Below are 22,128 nucleotides of genomic sequence, written 5' to 3'. Positions count from 1 at the left end.
TGCCCCCAGCCTTCTGGCCTTTTGGAAGGGCCTTAAGACCTGGATCTGATGGCCGATTTAGGATCAGGCTGCAATTTGGACATGGTTGGTGCAGTGACATAGAAGACACCATTTCCATTTCGCTCAAGCCTTTTGGTTTTAGTCTATATTTAACTTGTAACTTTTATATTTATATTTAAAATTCTTCTTATATTTATATTTTTATTGCATTATAAGCTGCCCAAGTCACCTAGACAGTAAGATGGATAGCATATAAATTTAATACAGGCAGTCCTCAACTTACAACAGTTCATTTAGTGAATGTTTGAAGTTACAACGGCACTGAAAAAAGATGACTTGTATCCACTTCAGCATCCCCACGGTCATGGGATCAAAATTTGGATGCTTGGCAGTTGGTTCATATTTATGACCTTTGCGGTGTCCCGGGGTCATGTGATCACCTTCTGCAACCTTCTGACAAGCAAAGTCAATGGGGAAGGCAAATTGACTTAGCAACAGTCCTACTAATTTAACAACTGCAGTGATTCACTTAACAATTGTGGCAAGAAAAGTAGTCAAATGGGGCAAAAGTCACTTAACAAAGTTCTCACTTAGCAACATAAATTTGGGACTCAATAAGCCAAGCACTACCTGTAAATAAATAAATAATGATAGTAGAGAGGAACAGGCAAAAAGGTGGATTATTTATGTCTCGTAGACAAGAGCGAGAATTTTCAGGTGCGTATAAGGCTTCTGGGGGAAGAAATAGAACATTATAGATCTACTGCACAGCAAGGCTACTTTCACTGACCTTTGCATTCCTTTGCTTGGTCTGAAGGAGAAAGAGCTGCAAACGAATTTTTTCTCTCCGGTTATCTTCCATGGACTGCTGTAACAAATGCTCGCCTTTTTGCAGAACTTCCTCAATTTGGGCTCTTTCTTCATCCAGCTACAATTTTAAAAAGGAGGACATATTTTCAGGAATACTTGGGGCAACTAGCTTTTGTTACTCCCAAAGAGTAAGACAGTACAGAGAAACATGTATAGCATGGTTGTGCGTGTTTAAAAAACTATATCAGAAAAAGTGCTGCAAACCTCACGCGAGCACAGCATCTCTCTGCCATTCATTCAAGGAACCATGCACAAAGCTGGAAAAAAAAAGTTATCAATCCCTTAAAGAAATCACCTTTTTCTGGATTGGCACAAAAACAGAGAGAGGTGCTCTGTTGCATGAGTTTTGAAGTACTTCCTCAGAATCTAATTAATCATTTTATCCTACATAAAGACTCAGCGGATTCATATTTTGCTGTGAATTCATTAGGAGGTCAATGTAATTACTAACCGTGCAACACAAAAAATGGAAGGACATTTCGATATGGACGAACGCCTACGGAAGCTAATGGAGATGGCAGAGATGGCTAAATTGACTGTTTTGATTAAAGAAAAGACTATAAATAATTTTGTTTCTACATGGAGATCGTGTCTGGACTTTGTGCTTGAAGTGGAACAAAATGAAACTTTGATTTTGGGGTTTTACTGATAGATTGATTTGTTGTTATAGAAGTGGCTAGTAAAAAGTTGAGGTTCGATGTTAATGCTTCATTCTACTGCAACAGAAGAAGTTCGGAAGTCAGGGCCTTTTCTTTTCTTCTTCCCTCCCCACTGTGTCCTACAATTTTTCTTTTTTATTTTATTCTATAATCTAATAAAATGTTACAAAACCACTAACTCTGCAACATGTAGTTGTGTGCCAAAGTAAAACTGTTTTCAGTGAAGATACCAGGCATTCACATAATACAGGTGGTCCTCAATTTACAACAGTTCATTTAGTGACTGTTCAAAGTTACAACGGCACTGGAAAAAGTGACTTACGACCACTTTTGATAATTACAACCTTTCCAGAATCCCCACAATCATATGATCAAAATGCTTGGCAACTGGTTCAAACATATGATTGTTGCTTTCCATGTGATTTCCTTTTGCAACCTTCTGACAAGCAAAGTCAATGGGGAAGCAAGATTCACTTAAACAACCGGGTTACTAACTTATCAACTGCCGCAATTCACTTAACAACTGAGACAAGAAAGGTTTTAAAATGGGGCAAAATTCACTTTAAAAAAGTTTCACTTAACAACAAAAATTTGGGGCTCAATTGTGGTCATACGTCAAGGTCTACCTGTAATCTAATCCTAATGTTCTGTATCTATATCTCTTTCCTTTGTTGTAGAGGTAAGCAGGGGCTGTGAAACATCAACTCTTGCCTATTCTAGCAATGTCCAGGAGGAGCAACACTGTGGGCCATCTCCTGCACTGCCTATGCTTCAAGTATAATAGATGTAGCACAGAAAGGAGACACATTGCAGATTCTCCCAAGGACTTGGAATGGTGAGAAAGCGTTTGAAAAAGGATGAGCTTCCAAATGCATGATTTCAAGTACGACACAACTATACATTTTATCGTAATTAAACAAGACAAATCCCTTGCACATGTAGAATTGAATTTATATAAAGTCACCAGGAAGACCGCAATGGTAAAACAGCTGATACAAGCAAGATCAATATTTATTGCATGCAGCAAATGAATTACAATGTTGCCAATAGACGTTTAAGTCACAGGATTCCAGATTAAAAAGTCAAGTCTGGGGAAAAGAAAAAAAGAAAGAAAGAAAGAAAGAAAGAAGGAAGGAAGGAAGGAAGGAAGGAAGGAAGGAAGGAAGGAAGGAAGGAAGGAAGGAAGGAAAGAAAGAAAGAAAGAAAGAAAGAAAGAAAGAAAGAAAGAAAGAAAGAAAGAAAGAAAGAAAGAAAACAGAAACAAAAGGTAAGGATGAGTATGACAGTTTTGTTTTAACGTGAAGTTCTCCAACCTTTTCATCATCTTCTTTTGATTTCATGTGCTTTTCCACTATGGTCAGCATTTCCTTTATCTCACATTCAAATTTATCAAGATCTTTAGAGGCCACTGCAATTTCACAGAGCTCCTGCTTAGCAAACTTTTTATGAGCGTCCTGACTGAACAGCATCTGACACACACAAAGATAGCAAGCACCCTAATCAGTAGTCAATATATTTGTATACATATCACATAACTGCAACAATATAGTTGTAAATGAATAAATAGCCTTGTAGAAGTTCTCATCCCCAAAACTGACACTAAGAAATTATCTTTTGCAGATAGCTTGTAGGCTAGTACAGAAAGAGAATTACATATAAAATAAAATGATTCACCCAAACCCCCAGAATATATTACTTCACATGCTTTTGGCAACTGAAAAAAGAAAAAGAGGAAGTTTTGGAGTAACATGTCATTTTAACATTTTAAAAATTAAGTAAGTTATCTTCTTTCTTTTTCTTGTTTAAAAAGTACTGTTGAAGAAGTAGAGCTATCTCACTCAAAGTAGGGCAGAACTAATACAAGTAGTCCTTGTTTAGCAACTGCTTCAAACAACAAATGTTCACAGTTACAACGGTTTTGAAAAAATAACTCGTGTCCAATTCTTGCATTTATGACTTTCACAGGTCTGTAAAGCAAAGGAAAACTGAAGTATTGTACTGTTTCACTTTGAAATTGCTTTGCCAAACCACCAACTTGCTTGTCCCAAATGCAGTTGCTAAACAAGGACTACCTGTATTTTGTCCTTGTGCAACCATGTGCACAAAGAGATAATGTCCTAAAAAATGCAAAAATGCAATGAAATATTAGAAAACAGTTCCCTTCGACAAAATACAATGCAGTAGCATGCATTTCACAGAAACATTAGAGCAGTGTTTCTCAGCCTTGACAATTTTAAGGCATGTGGACTTCAACTCCCAGAATTCCACAGCCAGCATTGCTGGCTGTGGAATTCTGGGAGTTGAAGTCCACATGCCTTAAAATTGTCAAGGTTGAGAAACACTGCATTAGAGAAATAAAAATCAGCAATATAAATGTAAAAATAGGCCAGTAGATATGCTTTGGGACCAGGAAGTCTTCCGTACTCACCTTAGCACTTCTGATGTGCTGTGATACTTTTTCAAAGTTCCTATTCAGTTCAGTCAATTTGGGTTCTACAAGCTCATGACATGATACCCCACGACTGTTCATCAGTATAACAGCTTGGTCCCGCACATTATCAACTCTGAGACTAACAGCATCCAATTCTGATGTTAGACGCTATGAATCGGGGAAAAAATGGGTTATTATTTAGATCACAGTAGGATTAAAAAAGGGAGGAAGGGAAACAAGATAGAAATCAACCTGGAAAACTGGCAGGCTTTCATTTGGATCCAAAATATGCTACCGGTATTACTGTCTAAGTCATGTCAGTAAGAAGTTTAATTTTGCTACCTTTACAGTCTCCTCTTTCTTGTTGGCAGGCTTTTTCTCAATCTCATCCAACAGAGCTTCAGCTTGGTACAGCCAAGTGCTTATGTGGGCAACATTCTCATCAAAAATCTCCAGTTGGCTTTGGTGATTCTGTAAAGGAAAGACAAAGATAAATCAATGAAAACATACCTTAAATGTCAATAAAATTTAGCTATTTTAACAGAAAACATTCACAGCAGTCAGTCAATGGCATTTTCATTCAGGTTTTTTTTTCAGCTCTTTTAGTGCCAAGACCTAAGAATTATTTGGTATTTATTTATTATAATTTTAGTCACTAGATTTATATCTTATCTTTTCTCACAAAGATCAAAACGACCTATAGACTTCTTTCCAGAGAATTTTCTTACAACAAAAGTTCTAACATCGCACACACACATGCACACATATATGTGCGCACAAAGAGATAGAGATAGAGATATATGGAAAGAGGGAGAGAGAGATAAATGATAAAGAGAGAGAGAGAGAGAGATGGGGAAAGAGAGAGAGAAAAAAATGGGGAGAGAGACAGATAGATAGATGGAAAGAGAGAGAAAAAGAGAGTGAGAGAGATCGTTGCCACATATTGCATTTAGGGCCCTTCGTAACCAGCCTGCATTTAAGGCTATTTGTAGCATCCTGCAGTCACGTGATTGTAATTTTTGGCATTTTTTGCCAGCTTCCAGCATTTACCTCCAGTTTCTGGCAAAACGCCCATTGAAAAAATGGATTCACTTAACAACTGCTGCTTTTGCTTTAACGACTGCTACAAAAAAAGTTGTAAAACTGGGCACGGTCACTTGGTGACCCTTGATGACCGCCATATCTTACCACCATAATTCCAGGCTCAATTATGGTCATAAGCTAAGGGTTACCTGTAAGATAAATGCAATGAAATGGGAGGCACATTCAGGGCTGCAAGACAGATGGAAGTCCTTCAAGGTAGAACAAACTAATACTAAAAATACTTTGATTATAGGTTTACAGTTATAAAACCTTGCTTTCCTGAATGTTCCTCTCTTCTCCCTGTCTTGAACTATGGACAGCCAAACCTGAAACGCTTTCTCAAATTCCATTCCAGCTCTGGGCTCAGATTTCTCTTATTTGACCACTGCCTTGGCTGCAGCTCTTCATCCTCTTCTTCAAGATTATTCTCAGAGCCCATTACATCAATTTCTGTTTTTTAAGGTTTGTAAAAACAATCATTATTATGAATAATGATTGCACAGGTAATGGGTACAGTTTGTTTAAATAAACCTCAAAGAATATTCCCATGAGTCCTCTTATGTAATAATTATTTTTAAAGTATTTATTCTTGAGCTAAAGCTTCAAAGAAAAGATTTTGATACTTCCTGAGCATGAAGTAAGAAGCAAATCTATCAAATTGTTCAATACATTTTACTATTTCTTGAAAAACTCTTCATCATCTTATTCATTTTTCCATTTAACAGGTCAGCCTTTCCCAACTAAATACTCCCCAGAGATATCATCCTAGCTGGCCTGGCCATGGGACTTTCAAATTTAACATATCTCAGAGGCAATTGAGTAAGACCGTTCTCTCCTGATAGGAAATTGGACATTTGTAAACACTTCCTACTTGAAGAGTAAGACCACCACCATCAAAGCCATACAGATAATTAATTCTACAAATGTCAAAATTTGCTGTTTGCAGTTTCGGCTTACCAGAAGTGTATTGCACCAATCTTCGGTCCAGGTTCGGACTCTGCTCCATCCAGCATTAAGGACACAGAGTTTTTCCTCCAGAGGAGCTTCACTTCCGTCCACTAAGGCCTGCAGTGCAGCACTGCTCTCTGTTACACTGTTCAAATCGACTTTCTTCCTCTCCAATTCTCTCAGCACATTCTGGAAGGCAACAAGGACCATTAACAGAACAGAATAAAATTCCTCAAGGTGACAGAACCAAAAGTTTTATTATTGGTTTGGTTTCTATCTTGATCGATTTAGCTAATGACTGATATATCACTGCCATGAGCAATCTGATATACCGTATGATACCTAAAGCAATCCAGCAAATTCAGAGTATCTTAGTAGTCACAGAATAGAAAATTTTCAAAGAAATGTTAGCCTCAGTAACTGGTAAGGTTGTGCTTTAAATGCACCATTCTTTCTTTTAATTATAATTATAATTATAATTATATTCTGTAACTTATTTTGCAAAATCTATTATGACATGCCAAATTGATGCAAATTGCAGTTATTATGCAATCTGATAATAAAGTATATCTGTTTCACAAAGGGGAAATTTGGGGAACTACATATCTTTCAAGGGGAAACATTAAGATTGCTTTTGGGAGAATATATATTTTTCATAAATTGGAAAAATGATTTTTAATATTTTTGCTATACCTGTTTACTAATAAATCAGTCTCACTTTCTTAAATTGTTCTTATTTTAACAGAAAGATTTACGCAATGAGTAAGTTAATGCAATAGTAAACTACAATTTTAGCCTGACAAATCTTTTGCTCCTATAGATTTTCACTTCCTCCTCTGCTATTTACTGCCATTGAAATTCTGGACCTAGTTAACAGCAAATAAATGTCCAGCAAATTATGATTTGAAACTATCACTTTCCTATAAACCAGTGTTTCTCAACCTTGACAATTTTAAGGCATGTGGACTTCAACTCCCAGAATTCCACAGCCTTAAGTTGAAGTCCACATGCCTTAAAATTGTCAAGGTTGAGAAACACTGCTATAAACCAAGGTCATGCTACAGCCTAAACCCTGTTTTGAAGAGCAAGTAAGTATTCCATAGAATATAATTTCTGTCATGCAAATCCCCCCCCAAAAAAGGAATAATTACACAAATTTGGCATTCAAAAATGTTTAATAATATCAAATTTCCCTTTCATTCTAGAATTCTCTTCAAGAATCCCCAAGCTTTGCCTCACATGCATATTTTTTATGGTAGAATATATGCTTTTCCTCATGATACAATTCTCTTTATAGGAATAACATGCAGAATGATTCCTACAATTTCCTATTTCAGTGGGAAGCCACTCGGTACCCCTTTTCACTCTGGATTATACCTCTAGTAATTAATGTATGTTCTTTGTTCTGAAGAAATAATACACCGAAATTATATATTGTTTCGTTTTCAACATTAGTCCCAGGCGCACAAACCTCCTCCTAGCAGGCTAATGACATATTGCACTCAATTAGTCAAAGAACTGACGAACCATGACATTTTTAAAATAGCAATCAATAATTAAAACAAGTAATTACATTCAAAAAGCCAACAGCTGCATTACATTAATAGAAAAAGAAACTAAGTACAGAGCATTGGATCTGTTAAATTTTTAATTCTGTTGGGTTGAAATAGTAAAGTTTTAAAATATGTGCAAATGGCAAACAAATGAGATAAGTCTCTCAAGTTGAGTTCAACAGTTAGTGACCTCTTCTAAAATATTAATATAATAAATGCACAATGAGCAGCATGCATATTACCGAATTGCTTTTTTAAAAAGAATTCTGAGGCATGCAATAGTGTCAGAAAAAAAATGTCCCTATAACAGGAAAGGACAGGAGAGGAGAGGAGACTAAATTTCTTGCAGGAAGTCTGGAATTCCTTGAGGTACTCAGCATGACATGTTTGCATGCAATATAGAATACACTTTCAAACAGATTCCCCCATAAAACCAGAAGAAAAATCCAGGGGGATTCACCCAGATTTGAAATCACTGAATGCACTATCACCTGCTGGATTCAAATATTTATTAAATAAATATTTAAGCTAGGCTCCAGGTTAAAAATGTTGGTTTTTAACCTGCTTCCAAGGCAAAACACATTTTTGTTCAACAGTAAGAACTATAACAAGTATCAGAATGAGATGCAAATAAAGAAGTTTGAGAACAGGCTGCTTACCTTAGCCCAAGCAATTTCAGTGTCCAGATCAGAAAGCAAACGTTCTGAAGTGGACTTGTGCACCAGTTCAGCTTCTGTCACCTCTAACCATTTGGATAAAGAGAGGGAGACTTCACTGAATTTGCACGAGAGTTGCAATGCCTGTTCTAGATCTTGTTTGCCTTCTGTCACCTGTTTTTTTTTTTTTTAAAAAAAGCATGTAAAAGAGCAAGCATCAAGAACAAAGCATTAAGAAAACTTATTTGATCAACATTATGTGTGGTCACACAGTGAGCAGATGTTTAGATGGGATCTGGCATTTTTATGTACTTATCAAGTCCTTCCTAAGGACCTGGCATAGGCAGATGTTGCTGTTTAATGATGTTAAAGATATCTTCATAGGATGTAAGCTGTTCTAAATAAAGCTATTTTATGCAGCTGACTGATGGTGATTTTGTCAATACTAAAGGTTTTCAAGCAGTGTTACACATTTCTGGAATTGCACTCAAAGCATCTATACATTTTAGTATTATTCCACAACCTCTATTTTGGCTATGGTTACTTGCCTCTAAAAAGAATTTGTCCTCATCAGTCAACTACATCTATGAAGGAAAATGGATAAGGAAAAGGCATTCAATGACAATTCTACAAGCTAGATGGACTCATGAAGGAAAAAAATGATCTGTCAAGAAACCATCCTTTAAATCATTTATTTCATTTCCAAAAAATATGTGTATGTTGCTTTTAAAATTTTTATCAAATCTCAAAACAGAGTGGAGTTACTCTAGATAAGCCTGGACTACATTTCTCATCAACCACAACCACTGGATAATAGTATTGATGTTATGTATTTCGATCTCCGATTTAAAACATTATAGATTTCGGATTTAGCTGGTGAATAGTAAATCGGGTTCAAATAATATTTAATTAAATGCTTGAAATTTACCTCAAATGGATTTCACACAGTGAAACAAAATTGTACATATGAAATACTAACCTGCGCTCCCAAATCATTGTAAAGGAATTTCAGTGCTGTCAGTTGTTCATCCATGCTTTTGGGGTTGTCTGTCTGTTGTTTCTGTACAATCTGCCTTCCTGTTTTGATCACTGTCTCCACTTCAAGCTTTACTTCACTCAAGGTCTTATAGAGTTTCTAGAACCAGGGCACCATATAATTTTATTATATTATATTAAAACATATTGTAATATTTCAGGTTACTCATTTAATTTTACTTTTCAATAAGTAGCAGAATTTAATCACATTATCATCTATGCACATTCTGTGGTGTTCAGTTTGCTACAATAATTAAATATATTAACTATAACTAGATTCAAATTAGTCAGTAACCCATTTTGAGCAATGGTTTATATTTAGAAAATAAATTACAAAAATGCCCCCAACATCATAGCAAATAGAAATTAACATGAAGAATGAATGGAAGATAGTATTGCAGCTTAGAGCAAAAAAGGAAAGGGGGGAAATAACCCTCAAGTTTCCAGCATGTTCAAAGTCTGGTAATGATGTCTGAATACAGCCCAAGTGCAATGAAATAAATCCACAATTTAAAAACAAAATGCACTGCTTTGTTCACACTGCTAAGACTTTGCTCATTTTTTTCGGACTTAGACTGACCACACTTTAATGGGAGATTCTGTATTTGCAGTACAAATGTTTTACATGAGGGAATAGAAGGGGAACTCATCAAAGTTGCAGATGACACCAAGCTGGCAAGAATAGCCAACAGCCCAGAAGATAGGATGAAGATCCAGATGGATCTCAACAGATTTGAACATTGGGCCTTATCTAACAAAATGAAATTCAGTGGAGAGAAAAGTAAGATTTTACACTTAGACAAGAAAAACCAAATATACAGGTACAGATCAGGTGAAACTTAGCTCAATAGCAATAACTGAGAGAAGGATCTTGTAGTCCTAATGGACAATCACTTAAATATGAGCCAGTAATGTACTATAGGAGCCAAAAAAACCCAGTGCAATCCTAGGCTCTATTACCAGAGGGACAGAATCAATATCATATGAAGTGTTAGTACTGCACTATAAGACTTTGATAAGACCACACTTAGAATACTGCATCCAATTTTGGTCACCACAATATAAAAAAGATGTTGGGATTCTGCAGAGTGCAGAGAAGAGCAACAAAGATGATTAGGAAGCTGGAGGCTAAAACATATGAACAACAGGAATTGGGTATATCTAGTCTAGTGAAAAGAAGAACTAGTAACACATATCAGTGTCCCAATATTTGAGGAGCTGCCACAAAGAAGAGGGGGTCAATCTATTTTCCAAAGCAGAAGAAGGCAAGACAAGAAGCAATTCATGGAAACTAACCAAGGAGAGAAGCAACCTAGAAATTTCCTGATGGTGAGAACAATAAACCAGTGAAACAGCTTGCCTTCAGAAGTTGTGGGTGCTCCATCATTGGAGCCTTTTAAAAAGAGACTGGACAGCCATTTCTCTGAAGTTGTATAGGGTCTTCTGCTTGAGCAGAGATTTGGACTAGAATACTTCCAAGATCCCTTTCAACTATGATACTTTATTATTCTGTTTCCAAACAGGTTTGGAAAAAAAATCATGCCTAAAATCTTGGCTAAATAGACAATGAATGTGTTAGTCTTTTATATTGATGAGATTCTATAGCAAATGGGTCTGCAGGTGCTATTAAATTGGAGAACAAAATCATGCTCTTAGAACATATACTACTCTGATAATATGAGTGAAAACCATATTCTTTGATTTTTTTTTTAATCTCAATGCACAAAGTCTCTTCCTTTCATTCATGTTTTCTACCACTACTACGAAAGTCGACTGCCAGGCTAGTGGAAAGTTCACTGCCATGGAGCAAATAAAAGTTTCACAGAGAGAAATTAAGAAAATTTAGTCATAGCATTATATTACCATGCACTTATCAAAGTGAAACTGAATGATATTCGGATCAATATCCTTCACATCCAAGATATGGAGTTCAACTTTTACACTATCCAGAACTCGTTTACAATCCAGCATACGCTGCTCAAAATTCGCTGGTTTCTGGAAGAGCTGGAACTTCGTGGATACCTCCCGGAGCTTTCTCTGTTTATATAAGAAAGCAAACATTTGATACATTCACACACTTAGAATGAAAAATCTTTCTACCAACTGTTCTTATTTATAAATTATATCTTACTCTTCTAATTCAGCATTTCTCTCTCTTTTATGTCATTATGGATTTCTTCTCCTTGTAACCATATTTCCCAGCATTATGCCTCTTCTCTAACTTATAAAATAATTTATCTCTAAATCCAAGACCTTCTGTTTTTCAGTTAAACATGAGAAGCTCAATTCCTCAAAAACAAGATAAAAAAAACCCATCAAGAAGTTTTGTCTAGGCCTATGTTTGGGGACTTTCAAAGGTACAGTGTGTATTCCGTTTCCAAATCTTCTTCACTTCTGTCAGCCCCAAAGCACAAAAACAGGCATGGAACACCATGAACTAATCAGTTCTCCCTCTAGCTACCTAATCAGGGAATTCACAAAATGGGACTTAAGCACCATCTCGTGTCCTGAATTTATAATACCTCCCAGAATATCAAAAATCTTCTTGCTTGAATGCATTCCTCATCTCTGATTAGTACTGCCTTTTTTTCCCCCTTCTACCTTTCAAAAGCAATGCTATCAAGTTTGCCACTTAGTTCTTCATCAACTCCAAACGCAACCCTTCTATCCTGGTTTCTATTTTCTATGGTCCACTGAATCTTTCTCACAGAACCAAATTGTTCTCCCTATTGCAAAAATATAAATGCCTCTGTCTAGACTTCACTCATCACAATCTCTGTTTTGAAACAACTGCTTTCCTTTTCCTTCTCTTTAGGGGATTTATTTGACACCTATACTTAGTTTTCATTAGTCACTAAACAGTGCTTCAGGTTAGCCACTCAAATGCCATGATCTTAGTAGCATCTTCTCTTCAAACATTTTCTCTATCTATTTGCAATGCTAACATCCATCCTGTTCAACAGATATAGATTCTTCAAGTCCTCAATCTTTGTCTGTCTTTCTCTGTGTGCATCTCTCTCTCTCTCTCTCGCTCTCTCTCTCTCTCTCGCGCGCTCTCGCGCTCTCGCTCTCTCGCTCTCTCTCTCTCTCTCTCTCTCTCTCTCTCTCTCTCTCTCTCTCCTCATATAAAGATATTGGGAAAAGGATGCTAATAATTATTAAAATGATTAATAATTGCCCAAGGATCTAAGAAAAGTGTATTATAGCACTTTTTCACAATTAGGAACTTTCAGAAGTATGTAAAAGTATTATCCTACTTTTACAAATATATGCCTATGAGAGTCGAAAGGGGGAAAGGTTGGAGAAACTGAAACTGAAAAAAGAACAGAAGTGACAAATAAATTAAACTTTATAGTATGTAAAATTATCACAATTTCAATTGAAAACACTGCATTTGAAAGGAACACAACAATTCCAGGAACACTGGGAAACTAATTAGCAAAAACTAATTTTTAATTATGTCTTAGTGCTTGATCTCAATGATTACCTGCAAGACATCCAAATGAGTCCCACCACGGGAAGATCGGCACTCTGGTGAAGGTGGCATTAAAGAATAGACATTCTTTCTAAGCTCTTCCAAGGTGGACTCAAGGGCAGCAATCTCAGCCTGGATTTTCTGCCATTCGTTATAGAAAACAGGGAAGAGAGGACATAGCAGATATCAATCTGACTACCCAATAAATCATACTAATAAAATGTATTATTATAAAGACTATAATATCCACGTGCTGATTTCAGTGGTAAACTGCTTATTTCAAAATCAAAAGATTACCGAAATTACTGATTTTATAGTGTAAGACACCATCAGCATTTCTTCATAGAGCATGTATTCCCTTAATTATCCTACAACTCAAAAACCAAGTTGCAAAAGGGTTTTTTAAAAAATAAATTCATACATACATACATACATACATACATACATACATACATACATACATACATACATACCTGTGCCTCTTGAGGCATTTGGAAGGCATCTATTCTATTGGTCAAATAGGATGTTAGCTGCCTATCCAAATCCTTCAAGCTTTCCTGAAGAACTTGCAACATGTGCTCAGTTTCCCGCATCATTTGAAGTTGTTGCTCCAAAGAAATCTGCTTGCTGACTGCCTAAGGGGAGACAAAGGAATACGTTGCATGAAAACTTTAGAACTTGTATATAAACCTAAACATAAATACGAAAATAGTAAATCAGAACTGCTTACACTATGCTGTTATTTTCTGATTGTCAACAGTGCAATGAAATATTACTTTCTTATGGTTAAGGGATACCTGCCGAAAGGAACATAATTCAGAGATTCCTAGCATGGCAACTTAAGCTAGAAGCACTGACTTCAGCATTCCGTTTTGTTGTCAAAACCTATGGAAGTTTCCAGAGGACATATTAATAACCATTGAAATCAGGATGGGATCCATCAATCCTCATAGACAACAACAGTTTCTAAATGACTATCAATTCAGCTCTTTGTGCTTTTCAAGATTCTCTGTCCTGTATTTTTCAAAGCCAAAAAGTTGCTTTCTTTCCAAGGCAGCAAGTAAACTTTTAAAACTACTATGGCTTTACTCCATATTCTGTAATCTGAATCGTATAAATCTGCTCATCATGCTTCAAATCTTTTTTAAAATATAAAATCAGACTTTCAGTCATTTTACATATTTTTGTGAGATAGGTCTTTGTTGGTAGAGACCATTTACCTTGGTTATAGCTATCATGATTTAAAATTGCATTCCCAAACTGTTATTTTTTCCCCTTTTTGTTTGTTTGAGGAATGTAACCCCATGACATGGCATCATAATTTTGCTTCTCGCCTGTACAAAATATAGGATCCACTAAGCTTTAATCTGGGTCTGTTCACTTTCAATTAAGAATTCACTCAGCCATCCAGTTAACAGTGTAGGTCCTGCGGTTATCCATCTTCTGACAGACCATAATACGAGATATAGATATAATTATGCACATCTGATCTTAAATATTGGGCAGCTCTTATTTCTATAAGCTAGTGAAGAGCACCTTTAAGCTTCATTCAAAACTATATATTGTGGATGCTGACAGTAGTAAAAACAAATATTTCATTTCATCAAAGTTACATATCATACCATATGACTTAATTCCTCATAACGGGCATTGAAAACTTCCAACTTTTCACTGATGATTTCATCAAGGATACCTCCATCTATCAATGTTTGACCAAGCTCCCGAATTTGAGTCCGATTATCAGCTGGATGACGCAGAATGGATTCCAGTGACTGAGAAAATAATTAAACCAAAATGTAGGCACTTGTTTTCTAACATCTGACATTTTAAAATTGGAAAAAAATATCATTCAGAAAAAGCATTTATTTACAGTGTCTGAAGACTTACATTACCATTAAGAGAACAATGAAACATATGGCATTTATCACCCTAAAATAGTTACGGAAATTACAGACAAATAAATCAAAATAGTGGAACCCATAAAAACAACTCAAGAACTCTACCAAAACAAAAAGAGCAAGAGGAAATAAAACCAGCAAATGACAGCAGAATCACTGCAATGTAAACCCAAACCTGAAAGTGGATGGAAAAAAACATTAGGGTTTTTTTTAATGCCTTCAGACAATAAAAAGGAGGGAAGAAAGCATCACCAATGGGAAAGCATTCTACAGGAGAAGGTGATGTTGTTTGCATAATCTCCAGTTACGATGGAAGCAGACATACATAGGGCCTCTTCTGGTTAGGGTTACCAGTACTAGGCTGTGAAAATCCAGGGGACCATTAGATGGCAGCACAAAGAATTTTATGTGCCTCTTTGTTGCCATCTAGCAATCATCTAAACTTGGACATTCCCAATCTCATATTTCTGCCTGAGTTGATCATGATAGATATGGTGGGTCAAAAAACAAATGCAGCCTGAAATTTCCTCCACATGAACATTTAAGAATAACTGTTGTTCTGAGGTAACTACAGAAATATACTAGGAATTCCTTCAGTTAACTGTGGACAATAAACAGTTGACTGGCTAATGTATTCTAATTATAGTTTCTGAAGCATATTCAAAGAGAGTTCTATGTAGAACATATTGCATAAATGCCAGTGAAGTACTATATGAATAACAGCAGTCAAGAGTTTATTTTATATGTATTAATGCACCAGTCAAAGTAAGTTAAAAGAATCCGAAGTAGTCAACATAATTGCCAAGTTGTAAAGTGTCCTTAGAAAAACCAAGACAAAAAATACTGTATTATTAAATGTGTTTTTTTAAAAAAAATCATGTATTTCACTATCACATTTCAAAGAACAAAGAAAATAGTTAGCAGAACAAAAGTTGGAATATACTGGAAGATCATGATGTGTTTATGTTGTTGTTGTTGTTGTTGTTAATTGCGAAGTCGTGTCCAACCCATCGCGACCCCATGGATAACGTTCCTCCAGGTCTTCCTGTCCTCTACCATCTTCTGGAGTCCATTTAAGTTCACACCTACTGCTTTAGTGACTCCATCCAGCCATCTCATTCTCTGTCGTCCCCTTCTTCTATTGCCCTCAATCTTTCCCAGCATTAGGCCCTTCTCCAGTGAGTCCTTCCTTCTCATTAGGTGGCCAAAGTATTTGAGTTTCAACTTCAGGATCTGGCCTTCTAAAGAGCAGTCGGGGTTGATCTCTTCTAGGACTGACCGGTTTGAACGCCTTGAAGTCCAAGGGACTCGCAGGAGTCTTCTCCAGCACCATAGTTCAAAGGCCTCAATTCTTTGGCGCTCAGCCTTTCTTATGGTCCAACTTTCACAGCCATACATTGCAACTGGGAAAACCATGGCCTGGACTATACGCACTTTTGTTGGCAGGGTGATGTCTCTGCTTTTTAGTATGCTGTCTAGATTTGCCATAGCTTTCCTCCCCAGGAGCAAGCGTCTTTTAATTTCTTGGCTGCAGTCCCCATCTGAGGTGATCTTGGAGCCCAGAAAAATAAAATCTGTCACTACCTCCATTTCTTCCCCATCTATTTGCCAGGAATTGAGAGGGCCGGATGCCATGATTTTGGTTTTCTTAATGTTGAGTTTCAAGCCAACTTTTGCACTCTCCTTCTTCACCCGCATCAAGAGGCTCTTTAGTTCCTCTTCACTTTCTGCCATTAGAGTGGTATCATCTGCATATCTTAGGTTGTTGATATTTCTCCCGGCAATCTTAATTCCAACTTTTGTTTCATCTAGCCCTGCCTTTCTCATGATGTGCTCTGCATATAAGTTAAATAGGCAGGGCGACAGTATACAGCCTTGTCGGACTCCTTGTCCAATTTTGAACCAATCAGTGGTTCCGTGTCCAGTTCTCACTGTTGCTTCTTGACCCACATATAGGTTTCTCAAGAGACAAATAAGATAGTCTGGTATTCCCATCTCTTTAAGAACTTGCCACGATTTGTTGTGATCCACACAATCAAAGGCTTTAGCATAGTCAATGAAGCAGAAGTAGATGTTTTTCTGGAACTCCCTAGCTTTCTCCATGATCTAGCATATGTTGGCAATTTGATCTCTAGTTCCTCTGCCTCTTCGAAATCCTGCCTGTATTTCTGGTAGTTCTCGATCCACATACTACTGGAGTCTAGCTTGTAGGATTTTAAGCATAACTTTACTAGCATGTGAAATGAGTGCAATGGTGTGATAGTTTGAACATTCTTTGGCATTGTCTTTCTTTGGAATTGGAATGTAAACTGACCTTTTCCAATCCTGTGGCCACTGTTGAGTTTTCCAAATTTGCTGGCAAATTGAGTGTAGCACTTTTACTGCATCGTCTTTTAAGATTTTGAATAGCTCAGCTGGAATACTGTCACCTCCACTAGCTTTGTTGTTGCTCAGATTTTCTAAGGCCCATTTCACTTCACATTCTAGGATGTCTGGTTCGAGGTCAGTGACCATCTCATTGTGGTTATCTGGGATGTTAAGCTCATTCTTGTATAGTTCTTCTGTGTAGTTTTGCCATCTCTTCTTAATCTCGTCTGCCTCTGTTAGGTCTCTGCCATTTTGGTCCTTTATCATGCCCATCTCTGCATGAAACGTTCCCTTCATGTCTCCAATTTTCTTGAAGAGATCTCTGGTCCTCCCTATTCTGTTGTTTTCTTCTATTTCTTTGCACTGTTCATTTAAGAAGGCATTCTTAACTCTTCTAGCTACTCTCTGGAATTCTGCATTCAATTGGGTGTATCTTTCTCTTTCTCCTTTGCCTTTCGCTTCCCTTCTTTCCTCAGCTATTTGCAAAACTTCCTCAGACAGCCATTTTGCTTTCTTGCATTTCTTTTTCTTTGGGATGGTTTAGTTGCTACCTCTTGTACAATGTTGCGAACTTCCATCCATAGTTCTTCAGGCAATCTGTCTATCAGATCTAATTCCTTAAATCTATTTGTCACCTCTACTGTATATTCATCAGGAATATGATTTAGTTCATACCTGAGTGGCCTAGTGCTTTTCCCTACTTTTTTCAATTTAAGCCTAAATTTTGCAACGAGAAGCTCATGATCTGAGCCACAGTCAGCTCCTGGTCTTGTTTTTACTGACTGTATAGAGCTTCTCCATCTTTGGCTGCAGAGCACATAGTCAATATGATTTCTATGTTGACCGTCTGGTGATGTCCATGTGTAGAGCCGTCTCTTGGGTTGTTGGAAAAGAGTGTTTGTTATGACCATAGTATTCTCTTGACAAAATTCTATTAGCCTGTGCCCTGCTTCATTTTGTACTCCAAGGCCAAACTTGCCTGTTATTCCGGTTATCTTTTGGCTTCATACCTTAGCATTCCAATCCCCCATGATGATAAGGACATCATTTTTTGGTGTTAATTCTATAAGGTGCTGTAGGGCTTCATAGAACCGGTCAATTTCATCCTCTTCAGCAACAGTGGTTGGGGCATAGATTTGGACTATTGTGATATTGAATGGTTTGCCTTGAATTCGAATTGAGATCATTCTGTCATTTTGGGGATTGTATCCCAGTATTGCTTTTCCTATTCTTTTATTGACTATGAAGGCTACTCCATTTCTTCTGAGGGATTCTTGCCCACAGTAGTATACCTGATGGTCATCTGAGTTAAATTCACCTATTCCTGTCCATTTTAATTCGCTGATTTCTAAGATGTCGATGTTCAGTCTTGTCATCTCTTTTTTGACTACGTCTAGCTTGCCTTGATTCATGGATCTTACATTCCAGGTTCCTATGGAGAAAAAATCTTTACAGCATCGGACTTTCCTTTCACCAGATATATCCACAGCTGAGCGTCCTTTCGGCTTTGGCCCAGTCGCTTCATTCTTTCTGGCGCTACTAGTACTAGGCCTCTGCTCTTCCCCAGTAGCATATTGGACAACTTCCGACCTGAGGGGCTCATCTTCCAGCGTCATATCTTTTTGCCTTTTAGTACTGTCCATGGGGTTTTCATGGCAAAGATACTGGAGTGGTTTGCCATTTCCTTCTCCAATGGATCACATTTTGTCAGAACTCTCTGCTATGACCTGTCCATCTTGGGTGGCCCTGCACGGCATAGCTTTGTTGTTAACAACACCGCAGCCAAAAATACCAATGTTTCAAAATATGTTTAGACACCTAGAAGTGTCCACTAGCTGTGGGAGGGTAAAAAAATAAAAATAAAAGATGGCAGGCACAAAACACACATTCAAAAAAGAGGGAAATCTACAGAGAGATGCTGCATCTGATATTTTGCCCTGTTTTGATCTTTGATGATACCACTGCAGACACACTCATTTCTTTTAGCTCAAATAAGTAAGATTTTTTTCATGTGGGCATCATTGATGCATCTTGAATTAAAGCAACCAAAAAAACCCTTTCAACACATCTGTCCACTTCTAGAATTACTTAAATATTATGAGAAATGAGGAATTTTCATTGAATTGAAATATAGGAGAAAAACATCTTCAGTTAAAAAAACCTAAGCTTATTTGAATAAATTACTTTTACAGACTATCCTTTGTACCTCAAGGGCTTCACTGACAGCATCTATTTTCTCTGGCAAGTGTTCAATTGTTTTCATCTTCTCTTCTAAAGTATTCAGCCAGGCTCCTTCTAGGTCCAGATAGTGTAGCAGTTCAATCCAACAAGACCATACTTCCTGAAGGTAAAGAATATATGAAAAAAGAAAAACTCATTCCATTTTAGAGGCTGGCTCTTCTCAGTCATGTGATACATTTATTTCTCAAGCTTTATGTAGATTTTCCTGAGTATATTGTTCATCAACAGCAATGATTTCTAGAACTACTCAAGATAATTCACAAGTTATTGCCTAACAATGAGACAGATACTTTCAATTCACTCAGTCTCAAGGTTCTCATTTGCTCAGCTCACTTACAGTAATCTCCCATGCCAATTCCAGATGTTTGCCCTTATACAATAACAAAACAATAGGATGGTATAGATTACAATGGAGATAACTTGGATGCTGCATGAAATAAATACATTTGGAGACAATAGCCAGTAATAATTTTCTAACTTAAGAGGTAAAAACGTATCTTGCATATTCTATACTTCTTTATTTACCTGGATCATTAACATAGAATTTTCTAATTTGCCACCTTAAACATGACCCAAAATTGATTTGGATCACATTCCAAAGTTCGTTCCAAAGCTATTGTAGTAATGTAATGCCCAATGTGGCTAAAATAGAGTTTGAGAACTTGACTTTCTCCTGATTTGCAGGTACAAAGAATTAAATAAGGGGCCTAACTGCACAGTTGCTAATTCACATTGCTGTCAAAAGTATTATAGGAAATATAGGAATGCATATAGAAGTTAAATATACCTGAAACGTTTATTAGGCAATACATAATTCAGAAACAATCACTATATTGATGGAGTCTTAATATATGCATTCCATTAGCTATATATTTCTCACCCATATATCCCTGGCTTTTTATTGACATTTTAAAATCAACAAAAAAAAAACAGTGCACTCCCACTAATTTTGGAGCCACTATTTGAACTTACTTTACTTGTATATGGAATGGTTTCTAACTAATGGGCAGCAACTACAATCCTTCACTATCTAAACAGGGCTGTTAGTGTGTGTGTGAGGCTTAAAGTCAATGCTTACTCCTGGAAAGTGCCTACAGTTTTCTTGGCAAAATTTCACAAGTAGTTTGCACTTGCCTTCTTCCTAGGACTGAGAGCGAGTGACTGGCTCAAGGTCACCCAGCTGGTATTGTGCCTAAGGCAGGACTAAAACTGACAAGTCTCCTGGTTTCTATCCTGGAGCCTTAAGCACTATACCAACTGGCTCTCTAGGGAGCTTTAAAATATCTAGAATTAAATATATAATAAAAGAGTTTTGAGTGTGTTCATTAAATAAGTTGCTGGTCCAACAACACCCCAATCCCCAACTTTTAAATATACAGCAATATATGAACTTAAACCCGAAATATTTCTATTAGGCATAATCAATCCAAAAATGGAAAAACAATTCCAATACATCATTATACATATAATAACTGCAGCACGCATTGCATATGAGCGATGCTGGAAAAGGGAAAACATACCAACAAATGCAATGATTATACGCAAGATATTAGATTGTGCTGAGATCAACAAACTTACCTTAGAAATAAAGGACAAAGAAGTTAACAGAATTTTATGAGATATGGGACATGTGTTACAATTGGTTAGAATTGAGGAATAAAAAAAGTATGAGAAGTAATGTAAAAAAATGTAAGAGACATAGTATTGTTAAGAAAGAAGAAAAAATGCACTTTGTATTTGTTGTTTGTAAAGAGAAAAAGGGAAAACAAAAATTAAAAAAAAAACCATTAGCGTGATTTTTTTTTTAACTCTGGGAGTATAAACTTATATCTTAAACCCTTCCATTGGTGTTAAGGGAAGGAACAATCAGTTATGGATCATACCTCCAAAGTGTGGCATTTCCCTCTGATCCTGTTGCACAGTAGCTGGTAATTCTCCAATACAAGCTTGAGCTCTGTTGTTAAGTCCTGACCGCCAGATGGCAGTTTAGCAGCTAGCATTTTGATGCTGTCTTTCAGAATTTTCACCCGCACTTCTTTCTGCAGCACATCTTCCTTTGCTCTCTGCCCAGAGGAAGCAAATAATGACCAAACTCAATTGCAATCACTGTGTTAACAATGGAATCTGAATTAATACTTAAAATATTGAAATGAATTGTTACACTGTATTTGATATACACATGGATCCCAAGACACTTCATTTGAAGTTCTATCAATATTTGGTTGATCTGAATTTATAAGCCACCCAACTCCACTGGACTCTGTAATAAATATTGCCTATTTATCACTTATTATACTAGTTGCCCACCATCATTTTGACCTTCCTTGACATATAAAAGGCTTTCATCTCCACAGATATTCTGTTGCAAACTGATTTATATAAATCTGGTTGTATGAAGTCAACTCAACCCAAGATAAATACTTCCTATGCATAAAGACCATTGTCTCAAAATTTCCATTTTATATGGCCAACATTAACTAGTACATTTAAAAAAAAACTTTCAGAGCGCATATATTTTTGCTATAATTTTTAATAATCTCACTACAATCAAGAGTACTACATTTCTAAACATGAAAAAAATATTTTTAAAAGTACCAAGTTTATCATTCTATTGAATGTGACCGTTTCGAAATAAATAATTTTTCAAACACCAAGGTCACGCTGACTAGCAATTCTGGCAGTTGCAAAGTCAACATAACTGAGGAGCACAAGACTGGCAAAGGCTACAGAGCATTCAATTACAAAACTCTTTCTAATTTAACAGAAAATGCCAGTGGCAATCCTGTCATTCAATTCAAAAAGCTTTATTAAATGAGCTGCCACATTTTCTAATGTTAAAAAAAATCCTTCAGAGTGATTTAGTGTTTGATAGCCAGGCTATTGACAATGTCAGTTCTTTACAATATACGACA

The 22,128-nt window shown here is 36.6% G+C and overlaps 1 protein-coding gene across 4 annotated transcripts in view; it reads right to left on the bottom strand.

Moving 5' to 3' along the window:
- The window catches only part of UTRN (utrophin), a 348,263-nt gene that overhangs the window by 220,406 nt on the left and 105,729 nt on the right, over nucleotides 1-22,128 (bottom strand). For all 4 annotated transcript variants that reach the window (XM_039346845.1, XM_039346844.1, XM_039346843.1 and 1 more), the window contains exons 27-39: nucleotides 21,100-21,279; nucleotides 19,182-19,316; nucleotides 14,333-14,482; nucleotides 13,184-13,345; nucleotides 12,723-12,851; nucleotides 11,099-11,272; nucleotides 9,180-9,335; nucleotides 8,204-8,374; nucleotides 6,001-6,180; nucleotides 4,303-4,431; nucleotides 3,958-4,128; nucleotides 2,843-2,998; nucleotides 791-928 (exon numbers count right to left, since the gene is read on the bottom strand). In XM_039346845.1, coding sequence (XP_039202779.1) covers nucleotides 791-928; nucleotides 2,843-2,998; nucleotides 3,958-4,128; nucleotides 4,303-4,431; nucleotides 6,001-6,180; nucleotides 8,204-8,374; nucleotides 9,180-9,335; nucleotides 11,099-11,272; nucleotides 12,723-12,851; nucleotides 13,184-13,345; nucleotides 14,333-14,482; nucleotides 19,182-19,316; nucleotides 21,100-21,279 — 2,031 coding nt within the window. The remainder of the gene's footprint in view (nucleotides 1-790; nucleotides 929-2,842; nucleotides 2,999-3,957; nucleotides 4,129-4,302; nucleotides 4,432-6,000; nucleotides 6,181-8,203; nucleotides 8,375-9,179; nucleotides 9,336-11,098; nucleotides 11,273-12,722; nucleotides 12,852-13,183; nucleotides 13,346-14,332; nucleotides 14,483-19,181; nucleotides 19,317-21,099; nucleotides 21,280-22,128) is intronic.

This window comes from Crotalus tigris, unplaced genomic scaffold (assembly GCF_016545835.1).
Source record: "Crotalus tigris isolate CLP2741 ecotype Arizona unplaced genomic scaffold, ASM1654583v1 scf7180000018030.5226217, whole genome shotgun sequence".
NCBI lineage: Eukaryota > Metazoa > Chordata > Lepidosauria > Squamata > Viperidae > Crotalus > Crotalus tigris.
This window is presented reverse-complemented; position numbering and strand designations above follow the sequence as displayed.